We start from the raw sequence: 20,860 nt of genomic DNA, 5'->3' as shown, positions 1-20,860 counted from the left end.
TGTTTCTTTTCCATGTCTTTATTCACAGAGCTCTCCTTGATCACCTTGCACTGGTTCCTCACCTCTTTTGCTAGTGTTGTCCACATCAAGCTGCTGCTGCGTATTTGGGACCTTTTCTTCTACCAGGGCTCTCTGGTACTGTTCCAGCTCACTTTGGGCATGCTCAGCATGAAGGTAGTTCCCACCTCCTCTTCTTCCTTTGTAGTACTTTGGTGTTCACTTCTGAATTTTAGGGACAAGAAGGTTTTGTATCCACTTTCTGTATGTGGTTTGGGAAGACAGCTTCCTGCTGCCTTCAGGACTGGAGGCTGTGAAAAACTTCCAAGGCACTTCACAGAAATCGGGGAATGCTATTGCTTTTTCCCCTGTGTACCTCATTTGTTCCCTCGTAGTTAAACTCTTTAATTAAATCAGCTGCCCCCCTCTGCTCAGTCTAGATCCCAAATTGAGGTGTCCATCTTACCTAAACCAAGATGCCTCTTGGTTTTGCAGAGTCTGAGCAGAGATATAAAACCAATGTCTGTGATCATCTAGGAAGCTTTTGATGGCACTGTTGAACACTCAGAGATTTGCGTTGTCCTGACTACATTTGATTTGGATGGCTTACATTTAACCGTTTGATCTTTCCCTTTTTATGTGAAAAATAATTTTGTGCTTCAGCTTACTGCATGAAGGGCAAGGGTGAGCCTGCTGGGAGTAACAGGAAGGTAGAGCACAGCTTGACGTGGCTGGCACTCTATAGCGTGTGAGACTGAGCAGCTTCCATTCTTTTATCCCCAGCAAGATTCCTGCTGTGCCAGTTCTAGTGGTGGGTGCAGAATAGCTTTGGTTTTGTCTTTCCTTGGTGATTTGATTCCATTTCAACAATGAATGCTGTAATTCAAAAATACACCAGCTAGAATTCTGGGGGGCGGTCTCAGTGCGGCAGAGCAGTAAAAGATGCTGTTCCCCACCCAAAGTTAGCTTGGACTTTTTCTGCCGAAGTTTTTTATGGAATTGTGTAGTTGTGCCTGCCCAGGCTGTACACTGAATGTAAAATTGCATCTAGCAGCCCCCAAAGCATAGCTGTCATGCTCACTGTTCTGTGTGGCAAAATGACTGTTGTTGCAGGAGGATGAGCTAATCCAGTCTGAGAACTCTGCCTCAATCTTCAACACGCTTTCAGACATCCCAAGTCAGATTGAAGATGCGGATGTGTTGCTGCAGGAGGCCATGCGTGTGGCTGGCTCGCTGACAGATGTGGCGGTGGAGACCCAGCGTCGCAAACACTTGGCCTACCTCATTGCTGACCAAGGGCAGCTGCTCAACTCCAGCACCACTGTCAACAATTTATCCAAAGTGAGTGCACAGGGTTCCATTCGCCTCTGCTGCTCCATTGTTACCGTTCCCTTATGTATCCCCTCCCAACTGCTGTTTGTGAGCAGGAGGCCTTCCTCCCTGGGAGGATTTTGGCTCCATGATAACTGTCGTCCAGTGGAGGAAAAGTATTGGGAAGTTGGAGGAAGGTCTGTACGAATGAAATGCTGCCAGATCTGTCCTGGCTGATAAATGCCCAGGTGAAAGGGATGTTGATGTTGATTGTAATTACCATTAATGAGAGTTATGATGAAATCTGATGCATTTCATTAAGGAAACTAAAAGAAACAACATATGCTTTTGGCAGAATTAGGTTGGAGCACACAGCAGAATAGGAACTGGGCTTAATCCATTACTAAGAAACTGCTACACTAAAATAACTCTGGAAGGTAAAGTCAGAAAAGAGCAGCAGCCTTTGAGAAGCTGAATAAAAAATGCACCTTTGTTAGATCTTGGAGTGCAGTCTGCTGTTGCAGCTGTAGTAGCTCCTGTTTGCCAGGCCTGTGTGGAAGATGTATTCTTGATGCTCGTCTGTGTGCTAATCACAAGACACTCCTGCTATTCTAAAATGTAATAGGCATCCACTTAGAAATTTATATATAATTGCATGTGGAACTGCTTTTGGCAACAAGCAGAATTAGAACTAAAATTATTCACTCGAATCATGGTTGAGTCTTGAATTTCAATTATGCTTTCGTAATAACTGAGCTATAAATAACCTGTTGCACATGGAGCAGATCAAGCAGTAGAGCTGATTCATTGCGTTAGAACTAGGACAGCCCCTGTCTAAAACTGACAGTTCACTCGCCCCTTCCAGTGGTAGCTGTCAGGATCCCTTGCCCAGAGTTGACCAGTGTGGAGGGTTGCTTTATTTCATTTCTGAAATCTGTCCTAATGTGTGCACTTCGTTCCCTCTCTTTCCTCTCCCTCAGATTGTGCGACGCAGGACTCAGCGCAGGAAATCTGGCATCACCTCTCTGCTTTTCGGTAAGGACAATCCTGTGCCTTTCAGGTGGTGGTGATGGATATAGCAGCCTAGGAAGGAGGGGAGTGAGCAAAGCAGGGAAGCACTGGGACAGAGGAAGAAGGGAGAACAGAGCCAGAACTGAAGGACAACAGGGGAAAAGTGCAGTTTTCTTCTTGCTTGCTGAAGTAGTCTGAGCTCAGAAAGTAAATTTAGGTTAGGTGGCTAGTCCCTGAATGGTGACCAACGGTGAGCTGCAGCTCAGCCCAGCTGTAATGTCCTTCTTGCACTGAATGACAGGTCAAATGCATTTTCTGGCAGACTGTCTGCAGTCCACAGGCTGGATGTTGTACTCTCCTGATCTTACTCTGCTCAGTTCAGGAGCATCTCTGATGATCTGAAACAGGACAGGATGATCCAGGTGTCACCCATGAAAATTTATAAATGCAAACATCACTGATGTTCCCTCTTACTTACTCTGAGTTCAATGTTGTGAACACTTTTGAGCCTTAATTTTCCTCACTTACAAGCTAATCCAGAGTATGTTCGGAAAGCTCACGGCCAGAATAAGCTTTGCGTGGGTTTGACAGTAACTTGCTACTTTGACTCCATGATAGCCCTTTCTGTTGTAAGCCTCACTGTCATCACCTTCCTTGCAACTGGTTAGCTTTCTTGAAGTTGCCACATCTCACCACAGAAATTGTTTTTCCGGAGGAAGACAACATACTGAATTTACAGGGTTCAAATAGTGTTTCTGTTGTGGTTGAAGCAGCCTGAATAAATCTAAAGCGGGGTTTTACTGGTCTTTTCAGAGAAGAGCTTTCCTGATGTTCACCTGGAAGCTGATACGTTCACAGGCTTGCTACAAGCACATATAGCATTACCTATAAAAGTTATGGTAGAAGATCAGTGAAACTGTAAAGTCAAGCATGCAGAAGCGAAGAAGTGGCAGGAAGGTTACTTGTGCAATCTAGACTCAGACCTCATGTATGTAATACTACCATAAAATCAATACAGACTGGACCAGCAGGGAACTTAGCTGCAAAATGCATCTTTCTTGTGTCTCAAATAGTCTCTTTGACCAAGTTGATTAGTTTTACGAAGGTGTATAGTGAGTTATACTCACACAAAATGATAAAGTTCAAGCTTCAGAATGTATTAATAAGTAGAACTGAGATGATTGATAGTGTTTGCTCATTTTAGTGAGTGTACAGTGACTGTCATGTTTTTTACCTAATATTTTTCTTAGTATTTAAAATGTTGATTAAAATAGAGAAGTTGTCATCTTGCAGCAGATGACCAGAATGGAAAAACTTCAACCCAAGTGAGGGCAAGGAAAGCTTGGATATGATAAATCCATGTTAAACTGGGAACTGTCAATCGACCTCATGTGTGAAGTCTGTTGCCTGTAGTAGTTGCTGAGTACAGCTGGTACATAGCCCTCATCTGGGTGGGAATAAGAATTTACCCAGAACTTAATTCTTCCTTAGAGTGAGTGCAGATTTAGTAGTGGCTTGGACAGGAGTCATAGAATTGCAAGGGCACTGTTTGGAAGAGACCTCTAGATGTCTGTAGTCCAGCCTCTCCTGCTCAAAGGCAGACTCTTGCTCGTGCTAGATCAGGTCAGCCAGGGCTGCTTCTAGCTGAAATTCAAGGAGTTGGACCAGATTTCTAATGAAGAAATTGAAAGAAGAAACAGTGAAAGACAGTTTGGCAGAGAACAAGATGTGCATGTTGCCCTTTTCCGGTTGGCTGGGCACTGCAACAAGGAAATGCAGGAGAGCTAGTCCTCCTCTGCATAGCTGCGCAGCTAGTCGGTCTTTGCAGGCTCAGAACAGAGCCTCCTCACCTGTGGTCGATCCTGCGCTGGTTTCCTGTTTTGGAAGCGTACGTGCAGGCGTGTTGGGTGCAGCGAGGTGAATCTGGTGGAAACCCCAGTTACTTGCCTCTGTATGGTTGTATTCTAAGGTAGGAGGGTGTGGAACTTACTTCCCGTATCTCCTGCTTGTGTTTTGGTGGGACTGATCTGAGTACAGATGGAGGAGCACAGTATTCTGTCCAGAAGGGACTGAATGGTGACAGAAAGAGTCAGTGATCTATGTAAATGGGGGCAGCCCACTGAGCGTGGCTGTGGTTGAGTAGTTTGTTCTTTAGTCACATTCTGTTTTAGCAACATGAATTTTCTGGGAATCCCCACCATCTGCGTGATCACTGATCTACTTACAATCTTTGTATCTCTGAATCTGTAGTGAGACTCCTTACATGCTCTGTTTCCTACCTCTGGCCACTGAGGAGGAGGTTTTGTTAATTTTCATTGCTTGGACTGGGAGTAAGTATGCCCTACAATTTTTCTAGTCCAGAAGCAAAGTTCAGTTTTCTCTTAAGCTCCCTGTGCCTAATTGTCTAATAATTTAATTTAGCAAATAGAAAACAACTCTAAAAATAATTTAAAATCTAATTTTGTGCTTCTATTTATGTTCTTAAGGTTTTGGTCTTTTTAATTAGGATCACTTATGATTAAAATATATTGCTAATCACTTTTCAATAAGCAGAAGTTTCATGTGTACCTGGCTGTTGCAGCGGCTGTATAGCTCAGGCCATGCTTTATTCATACTGGTTTCTGTAATGCTGTTAGAAGATAAGCGAAGTACTAGTGTGCTAGCCAGTGGTTTATTTGGGTCTTGTATAAAAGCTGTGTTTGCATAAAAATTGGAGTTCAGTGACAAATACATTGGTTTTAATGTTGATTTTGTTAATCGAGCTACCATTACAGAGAGAGCAAAAATAGATGTATGAAAGTATTCTTTCAATTTAAAACAAACTGAAATTTTTTAGAAAAAGAACCAAATGGTTCAATGTTCTCTAACATCATGTACCCAATTTTTAAGGCATTCAAATACATTTAACTGTCTAAAGAATCTATCCCGTTAGGTATCTCTCTGCATAAGTTAATAGAGACAGGCTGTCAGAACTCCTGTGGAATTAGTGACAGTTGAAAGATGCTTTGCTAACTTTTACTTTGTACCTATGACCATTCCTATACACCCAAAACCTTTGAAATCTGGCTCTTAGGGAGGTCGAGGTCTTGCCTAGGTGATGGCTTTTCTCTTGTGGCTCTGACTTCTAGACTGACAGAGGAAAGTAGGCTGTCTTGGTTTTTCAGATTTTTTTCAAGACTCGATATAGAATACACTCAGCCTGTGAGCTATGCAAAAATCAGAAGTAGTTCAACCAAAAAACTGTTTCAGTTTCAAGAGAATTTCAATTAAAGAGAATTTTTGAAAGCTCCCTAGTTGCGTGTCCCACCATTCAGCTGACTATATACTGATAGACACTTCTCTAAAGTAGTACACAGCACCTTGGTATACTGAGTTGCCCAGACATAGCAAAGAAGACAACTTCCAGTTTCATATGTGGTTCGAAACTGTCCTTAAAATACGAGGCAGTCAAATTGCTATTAGCTACTTACATTATTGAATAGATTAGCAGTAAGTACTTGCCATAGTGTGGGCACTTCTAATGCCAGGCTTTTTTATTTCTGCAGAATCAATGATTTCTAATGTTAACAAAAAATAAATACCTTATACTTGTTTTCCTTCTCTTGCCTTCCCTTTGGCTGTGTGTGCTCCCCAGGGGATGACGATCTGGAGGCACTGAAAGCCAAGAACATCAAGCAGACAGAGCTGGTGGCTGACCTGCGTGAGGCCATTCTCCAGGTGGCACGACACTTCCAGTGTGTGGATCCCAAGAACTGCAGCATTGTGAGTGGGAACAGCTGGATCTGCGCTGCTGTGTGCTCCAGGCATGAGGGCTGAGTATCTGCCACAGGACAGGGCTGTTCAAATGCTCCTGGAACGTGGGCTTAAAGAACATGCGAGGTGTAACAACTGGAGGGTTGCTCGACCCATCCCTGGTGGAGGAGGGCTGTGCTGGGAGGTTGTCTGCAGGCTAGGAGCAGGAAAAGGTTTGGGAGCAAGGGCATGCAAGATTTGTCTGATCAGCTTGGAGTCATCTATTGCTTTTTATTCCTCTTTGCTCTTCATCCACATGCATGCTAGGATCTGACTCCAGACTACAACATGGAGAGCCACCAGCGAGACCATGAGAACTATGTGGCCTGTTCCCGTAACCGACGACGGCGAGCCAAGGCACTACTGGACTTTGAGCGCCATGATGATGATGAGCTGGGCTTCCGCAAGAATGACATCATTACGGTGCGTCAGGCTGTGAGACAGGGACCAGGGCAAGACCATGCAGACCCAGCTTGTATGGGATGCTGCACTGCCTCTTCTGCGGGGAAAGAAGGAAGGAGATAAGCTCAGAGCCCAGTTAGGAGTCCAAGGGAAGCAGCTGGTGTTTCCGGGCACTACCTGGGGGTGAGGCAGTGTGTTCCTGTGAGTGTTGTCTTGTGGGTCATTCTCAATGCAGCTACAGAGTCCCTTTCCTGGTTGCCATGCAGCTGAGCAAAAGATTGATTTGGTCCAGCCTTGGTCCTGTTTTAACACCAAGCTGTGGTAAGACTGTAAAAGCATCCATTTGCATTTGAGCTGTGGGTGTCCCCTCTGAAATTGAGGAGAACGGGTAGTACAGTGTTTGCAGTAGCCTTTTTCCCTTGGAGGCTCTGGGCCATGTGAGAAAGAGAACATTGGCAAAATGGCAAAAAAAAATTGGTTGAGAAGAAAGCAGCTCCTCGTTGTGCCCACATAGCTGCGCAGCTGTAGCCCTCCTGCCACTGCATTCTCTTCAACCAGTGTTTTCCACTCCCTGTTTTTCAGATCATTTCCCAGAAGGACGAGCACTGTTGGGTGGGAGAGCTGAATGGACTGAGAGGTGAGAGCGGGATGGGTTGCACTGGGGAGAGTGGGGCCAGATGCAGAGCATCTGTTCATCCACAGTGGCTGCTTTGGCACATTTGCAGCAAAGGCTCTGCTGGTTACTCAGAGCATCTGCCAAGAACAATGGAAATGTTAAAGCAGGGTATGAGAGCAATCATGCAGCTATCTGGTTACTTCTTGCAAACAGCAAGTTTAGGCTCCATCCTCCTGGCACAGGGTGGTTGGGTGCATGTCATCTCTGCTGCTTGTGGGCAGTGTCCTGTAATTGGCTTCCTCTTGCAGTTGCCTTAATTCTTGTGATTTTGAGGCTGCTTGCTTCCTCCCTTGGGGTTGGACCCTATGAACTCTGATCTCTTCTCAGCTTCCACTGGGCTCTGGTCTTGTCTGTGTAGGGGCTTCTCAGTGTCTATATCAGGCTCACCTCCTTGTCCACTCTTTGTAGGTTGGTTTCCTGCAAAATTTGTGGAGATCTTGGATGAGCGGAGTAAGGAGGTAATAAGAGAAACCAAACCACCACACACCACCACAACAACAACAACAAAGAGTTATGTCATAGCTGAAAAAACGTATTTGAAGAGAGCCATATATTTCCCTCCTTTGGTCTGTTTGCTGTCTCTGGCTGTGGAGTGCTTAGTGATTGATCGGGCAGCTTATCTTCCTAAGCGTGTTTGCTCAACTTCCTCACGCTGACCAAGTGGAGAAGAGGGCCCCAGAGGGCTGCAGGCGGGTAGGCTGGGTGTGATACCTGGGCTTGCAAGGACCCTAAAGATGGACTTCAGGAAAGCTGAGAAAGCAGCAGGCAGGTATGCAGGAGGATCCTGTGGGCAGTGTTCCTGCCGGCTCCCCATTGCCTGTACTTTCTTCCTCCTTTGAGGCTGTGCCTGTGGATCCTGCTCATGCTTTGCCACAGTGGAATTCTCCCCATACAGCTGTGCCCAAGGGGGCATTCTGTCTCAGTTCCTTTTGCAACTGTCCCTGGCGAGATGCCACCTATATAGAGAAGATACCTCGACATGGCCCCAAGGCTGGGGCAGCAGGAGGCAGACATCATTAGCTGTTGGCCTAATCAATTTGCAGGGGACATGGAGAAGATTCTGTTCCCTCTCTCCTCCTCGGCATTTGGAGAGTGAAGAAGGACTCAAAGGCTGACCTGAGACCCCCAGGGGAAGCCCCTAGAGAGATGTCACTATTGAGATCTCACTTGCTTCCTCACCCCCTTCTCGGGGCTGGTTCCTTAGATGCAGATCACCTCTCTGTGTACAAACGCTACAAACACATCCTGTACTGCTGAGCAGTTCTCCTCCCAACTGTGGAATTAGAGAGGATCCCACTTACCCTAATTTTGGAATATACTTCATGCTAACAGCATGTCAGGGTGATACCCTGAAGTGGTGTACCCCCGACCTGGGAATTCCTCTCTATATCCATTTGTCGTGACTTTTAGCAGCTTACAGAGCCTCAGAGACCCTGCAAGTGCAAGTCCCTCTCCTTACATTAGCTCAGTCAGCTTCACACCAAACCACAAACAACAGTTCCTGCATGCTGAACGCTGCTAGGATGGTGCGGGGGTCACCTGTGTGGTCTCCTGGGCACCACCTAGGCCCAAAGGTCCTGGTGTCTCACCAAATTCCCGGGGAGTAACACGGAACGTGGTGCCTTATGCATGAGCTAGCAAGAGCGTAAGGCGTTAAGGGAAGGGGAGCTGGTGGGCACCTGGGAGTGGAACAGGTCTGTGCAGAGAAGCTGTAGGGGGTTGGACTGCCTCCATGCTCTCCCCCCTCACCAGTATGCTGAGAGCTGGCTCTTCATGTTCCTCAGTACTCCATCGCTGGAGATGACTCAGTCACAGAAGGGGTGACAGACCTGGTACGAGGGACGCTCTGTCCAGCCTTGAAGTCCATATTTGAACATGGATTGAAGAAGCCATCTCTGCTGGGGGGGCCCTGCCATCCCTGGCTGTTCATTGAAGAGGTGAGGTGTCTCCGTTCCTGTTGTGGAGCTGTGTTGCTGGGGTGAGGGGGCTGTGGGGCGGAGCGTACTGACTGTCCACCTGCTCGCCTAGGCTGCAAGCCGGGAGGTGGAACGGGACTTCGACTCTGTGTATTCTCGCCTTGTGCTCTGCAAGACCTACAGGTAAGGCCACGTTAGTCACACCAGGCAGCTGGGTCTGTGCCCTGTTCCTGTGCGCTCGTCAAACTGCTGCTGCTCTCCACCTTGGGAAGGGTCGTGGTCTGCCCCATCCTCTTGTGCGTGTGGTGGCAGCTGGCCGCTGTGCCTGTGTTGACTCGGGGCTGGCAGTGGAGCCACTTTGTCACTTCGAGCGCAGTACACTTGTCCCCTTCCCTGGGCTCCCGTGTTTTGCTTCTGAGTCTGTATCTTGCTCTCTCATGGCTGCAGGATCACCTGTGGGCTCAGCAGTAGCCAGAGGGCTGGTGGGGTATGGAGAGGGAAAGGTCTACATGCGCCCAGGGTGGCTGCGGAGCTAGCTGGGTCTCTGCTGTCATCTCTGCAGGCTTGATGAAGATGGCAAAGTTCTCACTCCAGAGGAGCTGCTTTACCGGGTGAGTGCTGTCCCCAGCCCCGCCAGGGTCCAGCCCCTAATGTGGGGAAGTTTCCCACGGGGGCTGCTGGAGGGTGGTGCCCATCTCTCTAGGGAGATGCTAAGGAGTCTCCCAGACCTTCCCTGATGGGAGGGAGCAGAGGCAGCAGATGCCTGGGGAAAGGCAGAAAGTGAAGCCATCAGGAAGCCTCAGCCCCTCTGAAGCTGGCAGGTGGTGCTGTGTTGCTGAAATGGCTGCCCTGCCCAGCCTGAGGCGGAGCTGAGGAGGCAGTAACCACATCTTCCATCCCTGCAGGCGGTTCAGGGTGTGAACATGACACACGATGCTGCCCATGCACAGATGGATGTGAAGCTTCGTTCCCTCATCTGTGTTGGACTCAAGTGAGTCATCCAGTCCTGATACCCTTGACATCGTGGGTGCAAGCAGCTTGGGAGGGGGGAGAGCGGCCTCGCGGGCAGCAGTTGTTTCAGTCTACCTTAGTCCACAGGGTCTGTTTTCTTCTCTCACTGCAGCCACTGAGTGGGACTTGCTGCTTTGTAGTTCACTGTGCCGGCCTGGCTCCTGGCTAGAAGAAGTAGCAAGTGTACTGGGTTATTCTGTTCCCACTGGGGACAGGACTGAGGGCTGGGGTCAAGGCTTGGGCTGAAAATAGACTGTCCCAAAGGAATGGGACAGTCCCAAAGGAATTCTTTCCCTGGCTTCAGCTGCTTAACGTGGCTCTACCCTATTGCTGCAGCGAGCAGGTGCTGCATTTGTGGCTGGAAGTGCTGTGCTCAAGCCTGCAGACCGTGGAGAAGTGGTTCCATCCTTGGTCATTCCTGCGCAGTCCTGGCTGGGTGCAGATCAAATGTGAGCTGAGGTAAGTGTCCCCATGGGCTTCGCTAGGGTCTGGACTGGATTTCCTCCTCCTCTGCAGGAGGTGGCCCTCGCTATGGCTTGTGGGCTGTCCAGACATCCCTGCTGCAGAGATTTCATTCTGTGTGCTGAGGCAGCAGTAACTGTCTAGACAGTTTAATGCGATGCACTGTGCCTGCCTGATCCGAGAGCAGAGCTTGACTCCTGGGGAGCTGTCATGACAAGCAGGCAGCCTCAGCCCGCCAGCAACCTCTTGCTGAGCCCTGCACCTACTGTGATGCAGAGACTGCCTTTTCCACCCCCTGCTCTCCAGGTCCTCTGCCAGCTACTACAAGTCGAAGCAGAGAGCAGGGAATGTGCTAGGGAGACAGTCTGACTGTCACAGGCCAGGAAGGAGTTGGTCACTGGCTGACTCCTGGTGAAGTGAGGGAGCGACGTCAGGGGCTTTGGTTACCTGAGCTCACACACAGCACATCCACACTTGAATTCTCCTGGCCCTCCTGCGCTCTGCAAAGCCACGTCCAGTCCCAGGGAGCCTCAGAGCAAGCCCCACCACTCCAGCCCTGCTGCTGCTGCCACCGTCTTGCAGGATCCGGCTTTTGTCCGCACACCCGTTTGCTTTTGGCTGCAGCGAGAGCATCTGCAGCCAGGAGCAGGCCTGTGTACGCACACCTCGAGGTGTCCTGTTCTGCTGCTGCTGAGTGGGAGGGAGTCCCCTCCACCTCTGCTGTGGTGTCCCACGGCTGCTTTCCTGCAGCATGGGGGCACTGGTAGTTCAGCAGAGCTGAAGGACCACGTGGGACTGGTTCATGGCCGGGCCCAAGTCTGGAGCACAAGCAGAGGCTTGTGCCGTATTGCTCCCAGCCAGCTTCCTGTGGGGGGCAACAGCTCCCCCGCTGCGGCAGGACCTTGCCCTGAGCCTGAAGGACTGATGAATTTCTTGCCAGGAAGTCTGAGCTCTGCATCCCTGTCCTAGGGACAGGCTTGAGGCTGTGCCTGCAGCCCCTGCTTGGAGCTGGGTCCAGCAAGGGAGCCCCACGTGCCTTCCCCACGGGGCACTTGTGCGTGGGGGTCAGGACACTTCTCTCGCTCCAGGGAGAGAGAGAGGGGAGGTGCAGAAACTCCGAGGTGCTACTGGCAGGGATCTGCTTTCTAGAGAGGAACCTGCAGTTCCCCATGGTCAGCTGCGTGCAGTCCTCAGCCTCGTGTGTCCTGGGTCTAGCAGAGCCTGGGGATGCCCGTGCCTCCCTGTGCTGCTGACCAGGCTCCGTAGGGGTTGCACTGGAGTTCCGTCTTCAAGCATCTCTTTCCAGCCTGGGCCTGGCAGGATGTGAAGCCCAAAGGGGAGAGGGAAACAGCATAAATGGCTGGTGCTGCCCTTTTCACACCATTAAACAAGGAATTTCATCCTTGTAAGCTTCGTGGCATGCCAGGGCAAGCCGAGGCTGAGGAGCCAGTGCAATTGTGTGCCTGGGGGCAGCAGCTGTGGGCACAGGCTGTGAGTGGGATCTGGGTGTGTGGGGGGTGTGTGTAAGTTACCGTCACTCTCTTCTGTTGCAGAGTCCTCTGCAAATTTGCTTTCAGCCTCTCTCAGGACTGGGAGCTGCCAATAAAAAGGGAGGTGAGTTGGTGGCATCTCTCATTCTCTCCCTCAGGCAGGGGCTTTGCTTACCACCTCCCTCGCCCGGCTTTATGCTCCAGCCCATCCTCTGCCTCCTCTTGAGCCAGCACCAGAGGCTGGGGCTGCTTTCCCAGCCAGGGCAGGGTGCACGGGAGCTGTGTGGCCCTGCTGACAGAGGGTGCTGCCAGCCTCGGCCCCTCACTTCCCTGGTGCTCTCCAAACCGCAGGGCCTCTCCCTGTGTCAGCTGCGCGGAGGTGGGAAGCACAGAGGCTGCTCTGTCTGGGTGCTGGAGACCTCAGTGTGCTGGGGCTCTGCGCGCAGACACAGCCTCCCCTTTCCTGGGTGCGGCGCACTGACCCGGGTCCCTGTGTTGTCCTGCAGGAGAAAGAGAAGAAGCCACTGAAGGAAGGTGTGCAGGACATGCTCGTGAAGCACCATCTCTTCAGCTGGGACATAGATGGGTGACCCCCACCCCACCCCATCCTGGGGAACCTTCTCAATGGCGCACACTCCTCACCCCTACCCCCATCATGTCTCACCTCCTGCCTTCCCCCACCCCACCCACTTGTATCTGTGACAAAATCCCCCTTGGGGGACTTCCAGGCCACCTGGGACAGATGGCAGCAGCGCCGAGAGGCCGAGCTGCAGACCAGAGGGAAGTGATGGTCAAGGGTGATGCTGCAAAGGGACAAGTGTGTTCTGGCCACAAAAAACAAGTGCCCCCTCCCAGCCTTCCCCATCTCTGTCACTACCATCTTCTGCTTGCCTCAGCCCTGCCTCCCCCGCGGTGCCTGGGGGAGCAGCCTGGCCCAGAGCCCCTCGTGTGCAGCCCCATGGGCCAGCAGCTGCATGGCTGTGTGAGCGTGTCTGCTGCTGTAGCTGTGGGGAAGAGACGGCCCTTGTGGGGTGGCTTTGACTCGTGAGAGGTGGTGCTGGTGGCCGGTGGCACTGCGGTTGCACGTGGAATTGGGCTGGTGAGAGACTCGTGGCTGTACAGGAGCAGGAGTAGCACATGCCCCTGTGCCAGCCAAGGGCTTGCCTCTGCAGGGAGGGGGGTGGCAAATCCTGAAGCACTTGGATAAGTTTGTCAGAGCTGGAACCAAGGCTGAGAAGGGGGAAACCGGCATCAGCCTTATCCCGCCTCCCTGTCACTGTGTGTGGGGTTTTGACTGCACCGGCCTGTTCCTGCTGTAACAGCCTTGGGGGATGGGCCTTGTCTCCTCTGGGAGCAGACAAAAACCACCTCTCCCCCAAACAAGAGTGTTTCATGCTGTCATTTTAGTCTCTAGATGATTTCTACTGTTAACCAAAAAGCTGTAAATTAACTCCAGGAATGTGTATATTTTGGCACCGTTGTAGCTCAGGATGAGGTTCAGGTTGGAGCTGGCTCAGGGAGACAAACTCGTCCTCCTCGCCCTGCGGTGGCAGCGGGGACGCAGGTCGGGAGTGAATTGCTGCTTTGTGGTGGTGGCTCTGGATATGGAGTCTGTGACTTTCTACTGAAAGCACTTGTCTGTGAGCACAATACTCATGGAATGACACTAGATTCTTACTTTCCTTTATTTGGTGGGTTTGTAAATAAACTGCATCTTGAGAGAGTGCTGGGCTTTGGCTGTTTTTTGACAGGACCAGGACTAGATTTAATTCCTCATTTCTGCTATTTGATAATTGTGACCCCATAGCATAGAATCACAGAATAGTTTGGCTTGAAGGGACCTTAAAGATCAGCTGTAGTCCAGCCGCCCTGCGGTGGGCTTACACTAGCCCAGGTTGCTCAGAGCCCCCCTGCGCCTGGCCTTGAGCACTGCCAGGGATGGGCCCGTCGCACTGGCCCAAGCGCGTCTGCACTGGCTGCTGCCAGCGTCGGGCCGAGGTCTCCGCTCACCCTGTGCTGGCATGGCCACTTGCGTCGCTCCAGGCCACGAGGCCAGGCAGCGGCCGGGGCAGGAGCAGTTGTCCACCAGTGGTGGCAGCTACCAGCCCTGCCCGGAGTGCAGCTCCACGGCAGAGCCCCGGAAAGGGAGGGAATACACAAAACTAGGGGGTGAAGTGACGCTGCAGGAGGAGGACCCTTAGGAAAGGGAGAGGGGCTGGCAGAGCGGGGCTGGGTGGTGGTGGACAGCAGTGTTGTCTCTACAACAAGAAGCTTCTCCAGAAAAAGCAGGTGGAGTCTCATCTGTCAAGTGGGACGGTAACTGAACACTGGCCTCAGAACTGTGTTCAGAAGCCCGAGCTCATGGGAGGGTGGAAGTTGCAGCGTATTTACTGATGTGAGAGCGTTTCTTCGTCAAAGTAATTCCAGTTTGGCATTGGGCTAAGGAAGGCTGCAGGGCCACCTCATCGCTGTTAACAGCTGAGGCCCAGACCAGCCTACTGGGCTGGGGGAGGCTGGAGAAGCTGCCCATGCTTCTCCTACTGTCAGACCGACTTCTCTTTGCAGAGTAGGTAATTTCCACACATGGACGGAATCTCCTTGCAGATAAGAAGGGATGAGGCACCACCACTCAAGCTTCTTTTTTTTTCAGGTTTGAGAAAAACCCAGAGGGATCACCTGCCCTTATCTGGAAAAGGCAGAGTGGCCCCAAGCCCTCCCACCAGCATAGCAGAGAAGGTTTTGAACACGCGACTGTTTGGAATTTTTTTAATAAAATGGATTTTTTTTTTTCAAATATTTGTAACTGAAAAAATAATTCAATTTAAAGATCCATTCTCTCCCCTGTTAACTTGTCACTTTTATCCTTTTCCAGTTGAAAACTCACTCTGGATCTGATGCCCCAACACCATCCATCTCTGATGGTGCTGATCACCCCTCGCCGTTTGCTGCATAGTGGAAGGGAGAGTGCGTGCTAGTCAAATACACATTACAAACAAGTAGTGGTTACAGCAGAAAGATTCAGGATTACATTCAAGGTAGAGGCAGAACATCAGACTTTGTTTTTCCCAATGGGTGCAAAAATGTATGTCCAGGGGAATACCTCTTCTGACAAAGAACTATTGAACTATTATTCAAACAAATAATAGCAAGAAAGCAGAGAACTGGGCTAGCCTGCTCCGGGCACTGCTTGGGGAAAAGACTTTCTACTATTTCCTGGGATGAGGCACCGTCTTCCCCTCTGCCCAAGGGCACAGGGTTGTCGCTCGCTTTCCTGGCAGGAGCCCCTTGTGCAGAGGGGCTCTGGCAGGTTAGCTGGGTTCCTCAGGAGGTGAGGCTTGCGGGTTTGTGTCATCTGGGCTCTTTGAGGGCTCTGAAGCTCATCAGCCAATTTCAAGTATGTTGGGCGAAGTTTGGCTAATTAAATTCCTACAGCGTTTCACAGATGGTGGATGGGTAAAGGTGAAAGGGAGCAGCTGTGAGCTCAGCATTTCACCAGCAACCCCAGGGAAGGGCTAAATCAGTAACTGCTGTTGGCATCTCTCTGACAACAAAGTTTGGGGTGCCTGGACCAGCATGAGGAACCAGAGCTGGGTCAGGCCAAGACTGCAGGTGAGGCGCTCTTGCCTTCCCTTAGGAGCTCACTGCACTTTGGTAATTTCATTCTTTATTTACTGGTTGCAGCTTTGTAATTACTTGTACAAAAGAAATCACACAGCTGGTTTTTGTGGGGGCCTACTGCTCATTGTGGGCTCAACGAAGCTGATTTTGCTTGAATTTGACAAACAGGCAGCCTCACTTTTTTCCCCTTAGCATCTGAAAGATCCTCCCACCCCCCCCCCCCACCATTTCCTCCAAAGAAACCACCTGCCTCCTGTGCCCACCTGGTCCCACGGCTGGGCAGCTGCCCTGGGGAGAGCCGGTGTGAGCAGCGTAAGGAGGCCGCTAATGCACCCGCTGCTCCCAGCATCAGGGCTGCACCAGGAGAGAAGTGAGGCAGGGCGAAGGGGGTGCCCACCAGTCCCAGTTACCCTTATTTTTAGGACATGACAGTGTAGCTTGGGTGACAGAAAGCAGGCAGGGGTGGGGGGGAAGGGGGGGCTAGCCTTTCCGACACGGAGGGAGGCAGATAAAAGGCTCTGACTTGCTTACAAGTGGGGTGGGGGAAGAGAGGAGAGAAGGGAGGAGAAAGGAAGGAAGCTGCCAGCAGGCTCCCCTGCAAATGATTAAGGAACTTACTTCCCATGCAGTTAACAAGCAAATAGGGCTCAGGAAAGCAGAAGTTTTTCCCAGCTGCAAAACAGGCACGTCCCCACCTGGCTGCCAGTTCAGTGGCTGACACCACATCGTGCGGGTCTGGCATTCACCTGCCCGGCCACGGAGCAGAGGTACCGGCATGCGGCAAGGCCTCCTGAGAAGAGAGCCAGGTACCAAAGGGGCAGGGGAGCAGCATGTGCCTGCCCACACCTACCCCTCCCCAGCGGGCAGCACTGCAGAGGAAAGTGGGAACAGCATCCTCAAGGAGGTATTAAAAAGGATGGCAGTTTATCCTTCCACTGCCTGAGCAGGGACAGCACCTTAGTCTGTAAGATTTCACAAGCCACTGCCTCCAGCCCTGCCCTTGCGAGCTGCCTCCCCCACCTCCCCCTGCCCCAGCAGTATGGACCCAGCTGCGGGCCAAAGCAGGGACAGCCGTGGGGCACGGCAGCCGTGTGGGGCACGGCCAGGCTGCCTCTCACCTGGTAGATGGTGGCGAGTTACTACTAACAAACACGGGGATTTCGAGGTGACAGGAGTAACAGCACAGCAGAGCCACAGGCCTGGGTTTCCGATGCAAAACCCTGCCCCAGGAATAGCACCGCCGTGGCTCTGGGGCCTTGGGGTACTCGCCCGCCCACCCCCCGGCCAGCAGCCACCCCCAGATGCCAGCCCGGGGCCCCGCATGGCAGCAGCCGGCTGGATGCGGGGTGGCAGCTCACAGGAGGCCGCCCTTCCCTTTTAGCCCGTGGGCCTGGAGGGAAGGAAGAGCAGAGGTCAGCTGCCCATTACCTGCTTTTAGGCTCCTCCTTCTCCCCAGAAAGGGGCCCTCACAGTCACGCTACTGACCAGGGCCTGTGCTGCGCCACACAACACCCCTTCTGCGGTGCCACATCCCCTTCCTTGCCTCTGGGCTCTGACGTCCCCCAGCTGCTTCTTTCCACTGGGGCACCTGCTGCAGGGAGGCAACAGCACAGCTGAAGGCAGGAGACAGATTGCACATGGCCCCTAATGATATGTTGCTCAATGCTAGCCGTGCCCCGCAGCTCCCCAGGACACTGGGGTGCCTTCTTGTCCCCAACCCCCCCCCCAGGCTGACTGCCCTGCTCACCTGGGGACCCAGGTGTGCCTGAAGGCTGGCCTCCAGGCACAGCCACAGGTCTGGGGCAGCGAAGGACAGACTTAACAAGTAAGGACCTGGATTTTAGCACCTTAAGAATCTGTTTTGCAGCCCAAAGCAAGTGAAGCAAGCAGGCAGGCCTCTGCAGCTCGGCAATATTTGGGAAACCAGCTTAGTCATGACCAGGTTGGTGGGAAACCCTGGTTCCCTTTGGCTACATTTGGAAAAGGTGCCTGTTCTGCCCAGCTCCTCACAGCCCTGCGGCAGACCAGACCCTCCCCGACAGACGGCAGGTGGTGCAGCGGGCAGCCCTTCCAGCTCCCAGCCAGCACTCCTGCCTTCGTGTCCTGCTCCAGAGGTAGAATCCCCTGCTGCAACCATCAAACTGACCGTGCTGCGCCGCACAACCCCCTTTTTTTGCCACTCCAAGCAAGGTGTGGGGCGCCGCTGCTGGAAGCAGCCCCGGCCCAGTCACGCCGTGTCCCGCTGCAAGGCACGAGGGAACTCAGGCCCAGCAGCACCGTGCCCCATGCGCTGCCATCACTGCTCCTGCCCGCAGGAAGAGGGGCTGCCGGTCCCGTTCTCACCCGAGCTGGGTTAGGCTGCACTGAGGGGGCCAGAGGCCACCAGCCCCGCAGCTCCTACAGCCTCTTCTTCCCCCCAGCAGCTGCTCTCCCTGCCCTGCCCTGGCCCGCTGCCCAGGCAGCAGTGACTCAGGCAGTGGGTCTGCCTTCGCCACCACTGCTGGCTTCGTGCAGGAAGGACAGTTGGGGGAGGAGTACAAATACTAGGAGCTCATTTCTTTTCTTTTCTTTTTTTTTTTTTTTTTTTTTTTTTTGGTTGACTGGCCTCTTCCCCCTGCATGCCTGCGCCCTCCCGCTCCCATTCCCTTCAGTCTCTGCTCACAGAGTTACAAGCAAGAATCCCAGTGCAGCTGCAGATCGTGTCCATCAAGGAAGTCTGTGGAAAAGAGGCTGGGAGCCGCAGTGCTAAGGGGAGCCAGGCTCATGACGGGCCCCCCTGGCAGCTCCAGCCAGTCCATGCTGTCCAAGTTAGCCTCAGCCAGATCCAGGGCTATCCCCCCGGATGGCTCGTGAGCAAAGTGCAATTCCGAGGTGTCCATAGGTGAAGGCGGGTGGTCCAGGATGGCCGAGCTGCTCAGCATCTCACTGTGGAGGTCATCAATCAGGGACAGGGGCTCTGGCCCATCGTGGCCTGCCGTCAGCAGCGGGAGGCCAGTGCTGCTCTCCAGGAAGTCCTCCAGCCGTCCCACAGGCACCGGCTGCCCCAAGGACACTGGCACCGCCAGCTCTGAGGAATGGTGGCTGCTGGGCGGTGGGGAGCAGGCTGGGGCCACGGGTGGTTCTTTTCCAGCTGGGGATGACTGATCCTTGAAGTCAGCAGAAATCTCTGTACAGGGAACAAATAGCCAGGTCAGGGTGAGGAAAAGTTTGGCGAAACACCAAAGGATTCCTGCCACCCGCTAGGGCAACAGGGACCTCCCAGACTGAGCCACCACTGACCACCACCTGGGAGAAGGAAACTCATCCTGTACCCACGCTTGGCTTGCTACGGGGAGTTTTCAGCCCACCTCGGGGAATTCAAGCTCCGTGCAGTATCGCAGAAGAAATGTGCCCAGATCTGATGCAGCAGGACCACCACACTAATGCCTGACTGACAACTCCCTCAGTGCCTTGACAAGTACTGCCAGTGCTCGAGGCGCTGACAGGGACACAGATCAAAGACCTGGGCCACGCCAGACTCTCTCCCCCCAGTGCTTTATGAGCCCCAGGCTCAAACCCAAAGACTGGGAAATGCTGGGTTTGACTCCTTACCTCCACTTTCGATGAGAATGTCGAACAGGTCATCCATCTGCTGGCTGGAACAGCCGTTCTCCTGGGGAAAGCAAGCGCAGGATTAGCTTCCTATTTACCAGGGAAGCTTCCACCCGCAGCAACACCCTTGGCTGCCGGCTCTCCTCCGTCGTCCCAGGGATGGGGCTGTTATCTAGCAAGAACGAGCGCACAGAGGCCTGGCACCAGAATCCTCCATAACCCCATGCTGTTACTGGATGGGAAGGTACCGCTGTACTAACACTCAGCCGGCAGCAAGTGACTTGGGATCTCTACCTGTGATTTAGGGTCTGCCCCAAACCCTCCAGAGGGAATTCAGTTAGGAAGGTGCAGTTGTGGCTCCACTCTCTATTACTGGCCCAGATCAGGAATTTAAGCAGATTTACAATGGCAACTTTTCGCCTGCTCTCCAAGGAAATCAGGGAGAACTGCTCTCACCTGGGCCTTTGGCTGTTGCTTCACGGCCTCTTCATAGCCTGGTGGCTCTTTCATTGGGACTGAGGGAACAGGAAGAGGAGGTGGAGGAGTTCCAAAAAGCGATGTGTGCTGTTGCTGCTCCAGGTCCATCTGAGATGGGGAAGGGGCAGCAGGAGAGCCGGGCTGTGATGAGGGCTGTTTAGAATGAAAGCAGAAGGGGTGATCAGGGGGAAGTCACAAGTCACATCAGCTCCTGTCTCACAGCTGCTCTGAGAGACCATCACCGCCCTTTCATGGCGAGTGCTGCACAGAGGTCTCCACTGCTCTGCTCCCAGCAGCCTGGCCTCTTCCGTGTACTCTGTGCACTATGCCCCGGCTGCAAGAGGGGAAAACAGATTTCCCCTCTAACTCACAGAAGGAAATCTGCTGATTTTTCTAACGCTAAAACCATGCCACAAACCACCACCTGGCTGTTCCTGGATGGGGAGAGCCTCATATGTCCCAGTGGAGGATTCCTCCAGCACTTCCGAGAGGGCACTTTCCTTGTTATGTTCAGCCTACTGCAGTATATGCAGAACGTATCTTTTACCCACCTCCTTCTGCAGTACCTGTCCTGGGGACATAATCAAGCTTCACTAAGCAGCAAGTTTTGCAGCCTGATGGTGGGCAGAGAGCACCAGAGCCCTCAGCAGCACCAGGGACCTCCAAAGGAAACCCCAAGTGCTGCAGGAAGTGGTGCTCATGACTCAGCTTTACCAGATGAGTCAGCACACAACTGCCCATAAGAAAATTAAAACATGGATCAGGTCTTTGCCTCTACAGCAGTTACACATGATCCACACTGAATCTTGCTCCCCTGGACACTGATCCCTGGGCAGTAACTGAATGCCAGTTTCAACGTTTGTACATGTTGATGCTCTAACCCATCATGTTTTCCCCAGAAAGCTGTTCATCTGTTCTGTGACCTGCAGGTCACACTGAGGAACCCCAAGCCCTGGCCAGCAAAACTGCTCTGGGGTCCACTCTCTTCCTGAGAGGGACTGGAAACTGGTGTTGTGGCACACGCCACTGGGATGGGCGGGGGGGGTACCTTTTCTGACACACTGGGTGAGCTGGCTTTGCCAGAAGCACCAATTTTCAGGGACCAC

General features: G+C 52.3%; 2 protein-coding genes across 12 annotated transcripts in view; one reads left to right on the top strand and one right to left on the bottom strand.

Annotated features, from left to right (window-relative positions):
- The window catches only part of SGSM3 (small G protein signaling modulator 3), a 30,405-nt gene extending 16,614 nt beyond the window's left edge, over positions 1-13,791 (top strand). For 7 of the 9 annotated variants that reach the window (XM_055809151.1, XM_055809153.1, XM_027786653.2 and 4 more), the window contains 14 exons: positions 29-174; positions 1,111-1,338; positions 2,289-2,343; positions 5,954-6,081; positions 6,379-6,534; positions 7,096-7,150; positions 7,598-7,647; positions 8,974-9,126; positions 9,218-9,288; positions 9,668-9,716; positions 10,011-10,096; positions 10,453-10,575; positions 12,132-12,192; positions 12,575-13,791. In XM_055809151.1, the coding sequence (XP_055665126.1) occupies positions 29-174; positions 1,111-1,338; positions 2,289-2,343; positions 5,954-6,081; positions 6,379-6,534; positions 7,096-7,150; positions 7,598-7,647; positions 8,974-9,126; positions 9,218-9,288; positions 9,668-9,716; positions 10,011-10,096; positions 10,453-10,575; positions 12,132-12,192; positions 12,575-12,658 (1,445 nt within the window). In that variant the 3' untranslated portion in view covers positions 12,659-13,791. Of the gene's footprint in view, positions 1-28; positions 175-1,110; positions 1,339-2,288; positions 2,344-5,953; positions 6,082-6,378; positions 6,535-7,095; positions 7,151-7,597; positions 7,648-8,973; positions 9,127-9,217; positions 9,289-9,552; positions 9,717-10,010; positions 10,097-10,452; positions 10,576-10,884; positions 11,474-12,131; positions 12,193-12,574 lie in introns of those variants that run through there. The other 2 variants (XM_055809154.1, XM_055809155.1) reach the window with 2 other exon arrangements.
- Positions 13,792-14,820: 1,029 nt separating this feature from the next.
- Positions 14,821-20,860, bottom strand: part of MRTFA (myocardin related transcription factor A) — a 99,464-nt gene continuing 93,424 nt past the window's right edge. For all 3 annotated transcript variants that reach the window (XM_055809149.1, XM_055809150.1, XM_027786652.2), the window contains 3 exons: positions 19,734-19,907; positions 19,278-19,338; positions 14,821-18,852 (listed from right to left, as the gene is read on the bottom strand). In XM_055809149.1, the coding sequence (XP_055665124.1) occupies positions 18,353-18,852; positions 19,278-19,338; positions 19,734-19,907 (735 nt within the window). In that variant the 3' untranslated portion in view covers positions 14,821-18,352. The remainder of the gene's footprint in view (positions 18,853-19,277; positions 19,339-19,733; positions 19,908-20,860) is intronic.

Source organism: Falco peregrinus, chromosome 6 (genome assembly GCF_023634155.1).
Source record: "Falco peregrinus isolate bFalPer1 chromosome 6, bFalPer1.pri, whole genome shotgun sequence".
NCBI classification, from domain to species: domain Eukaryota; kingdom Metazoa; phylum Chordata; class Aves; order Falconiformes; family Falconidae; genus Falco; species Falco peregrinus.
Note: the sequence above shows the minus strand (reverse complement) of the source record. Positions and strands in the feature narration are given on the sequence as shown.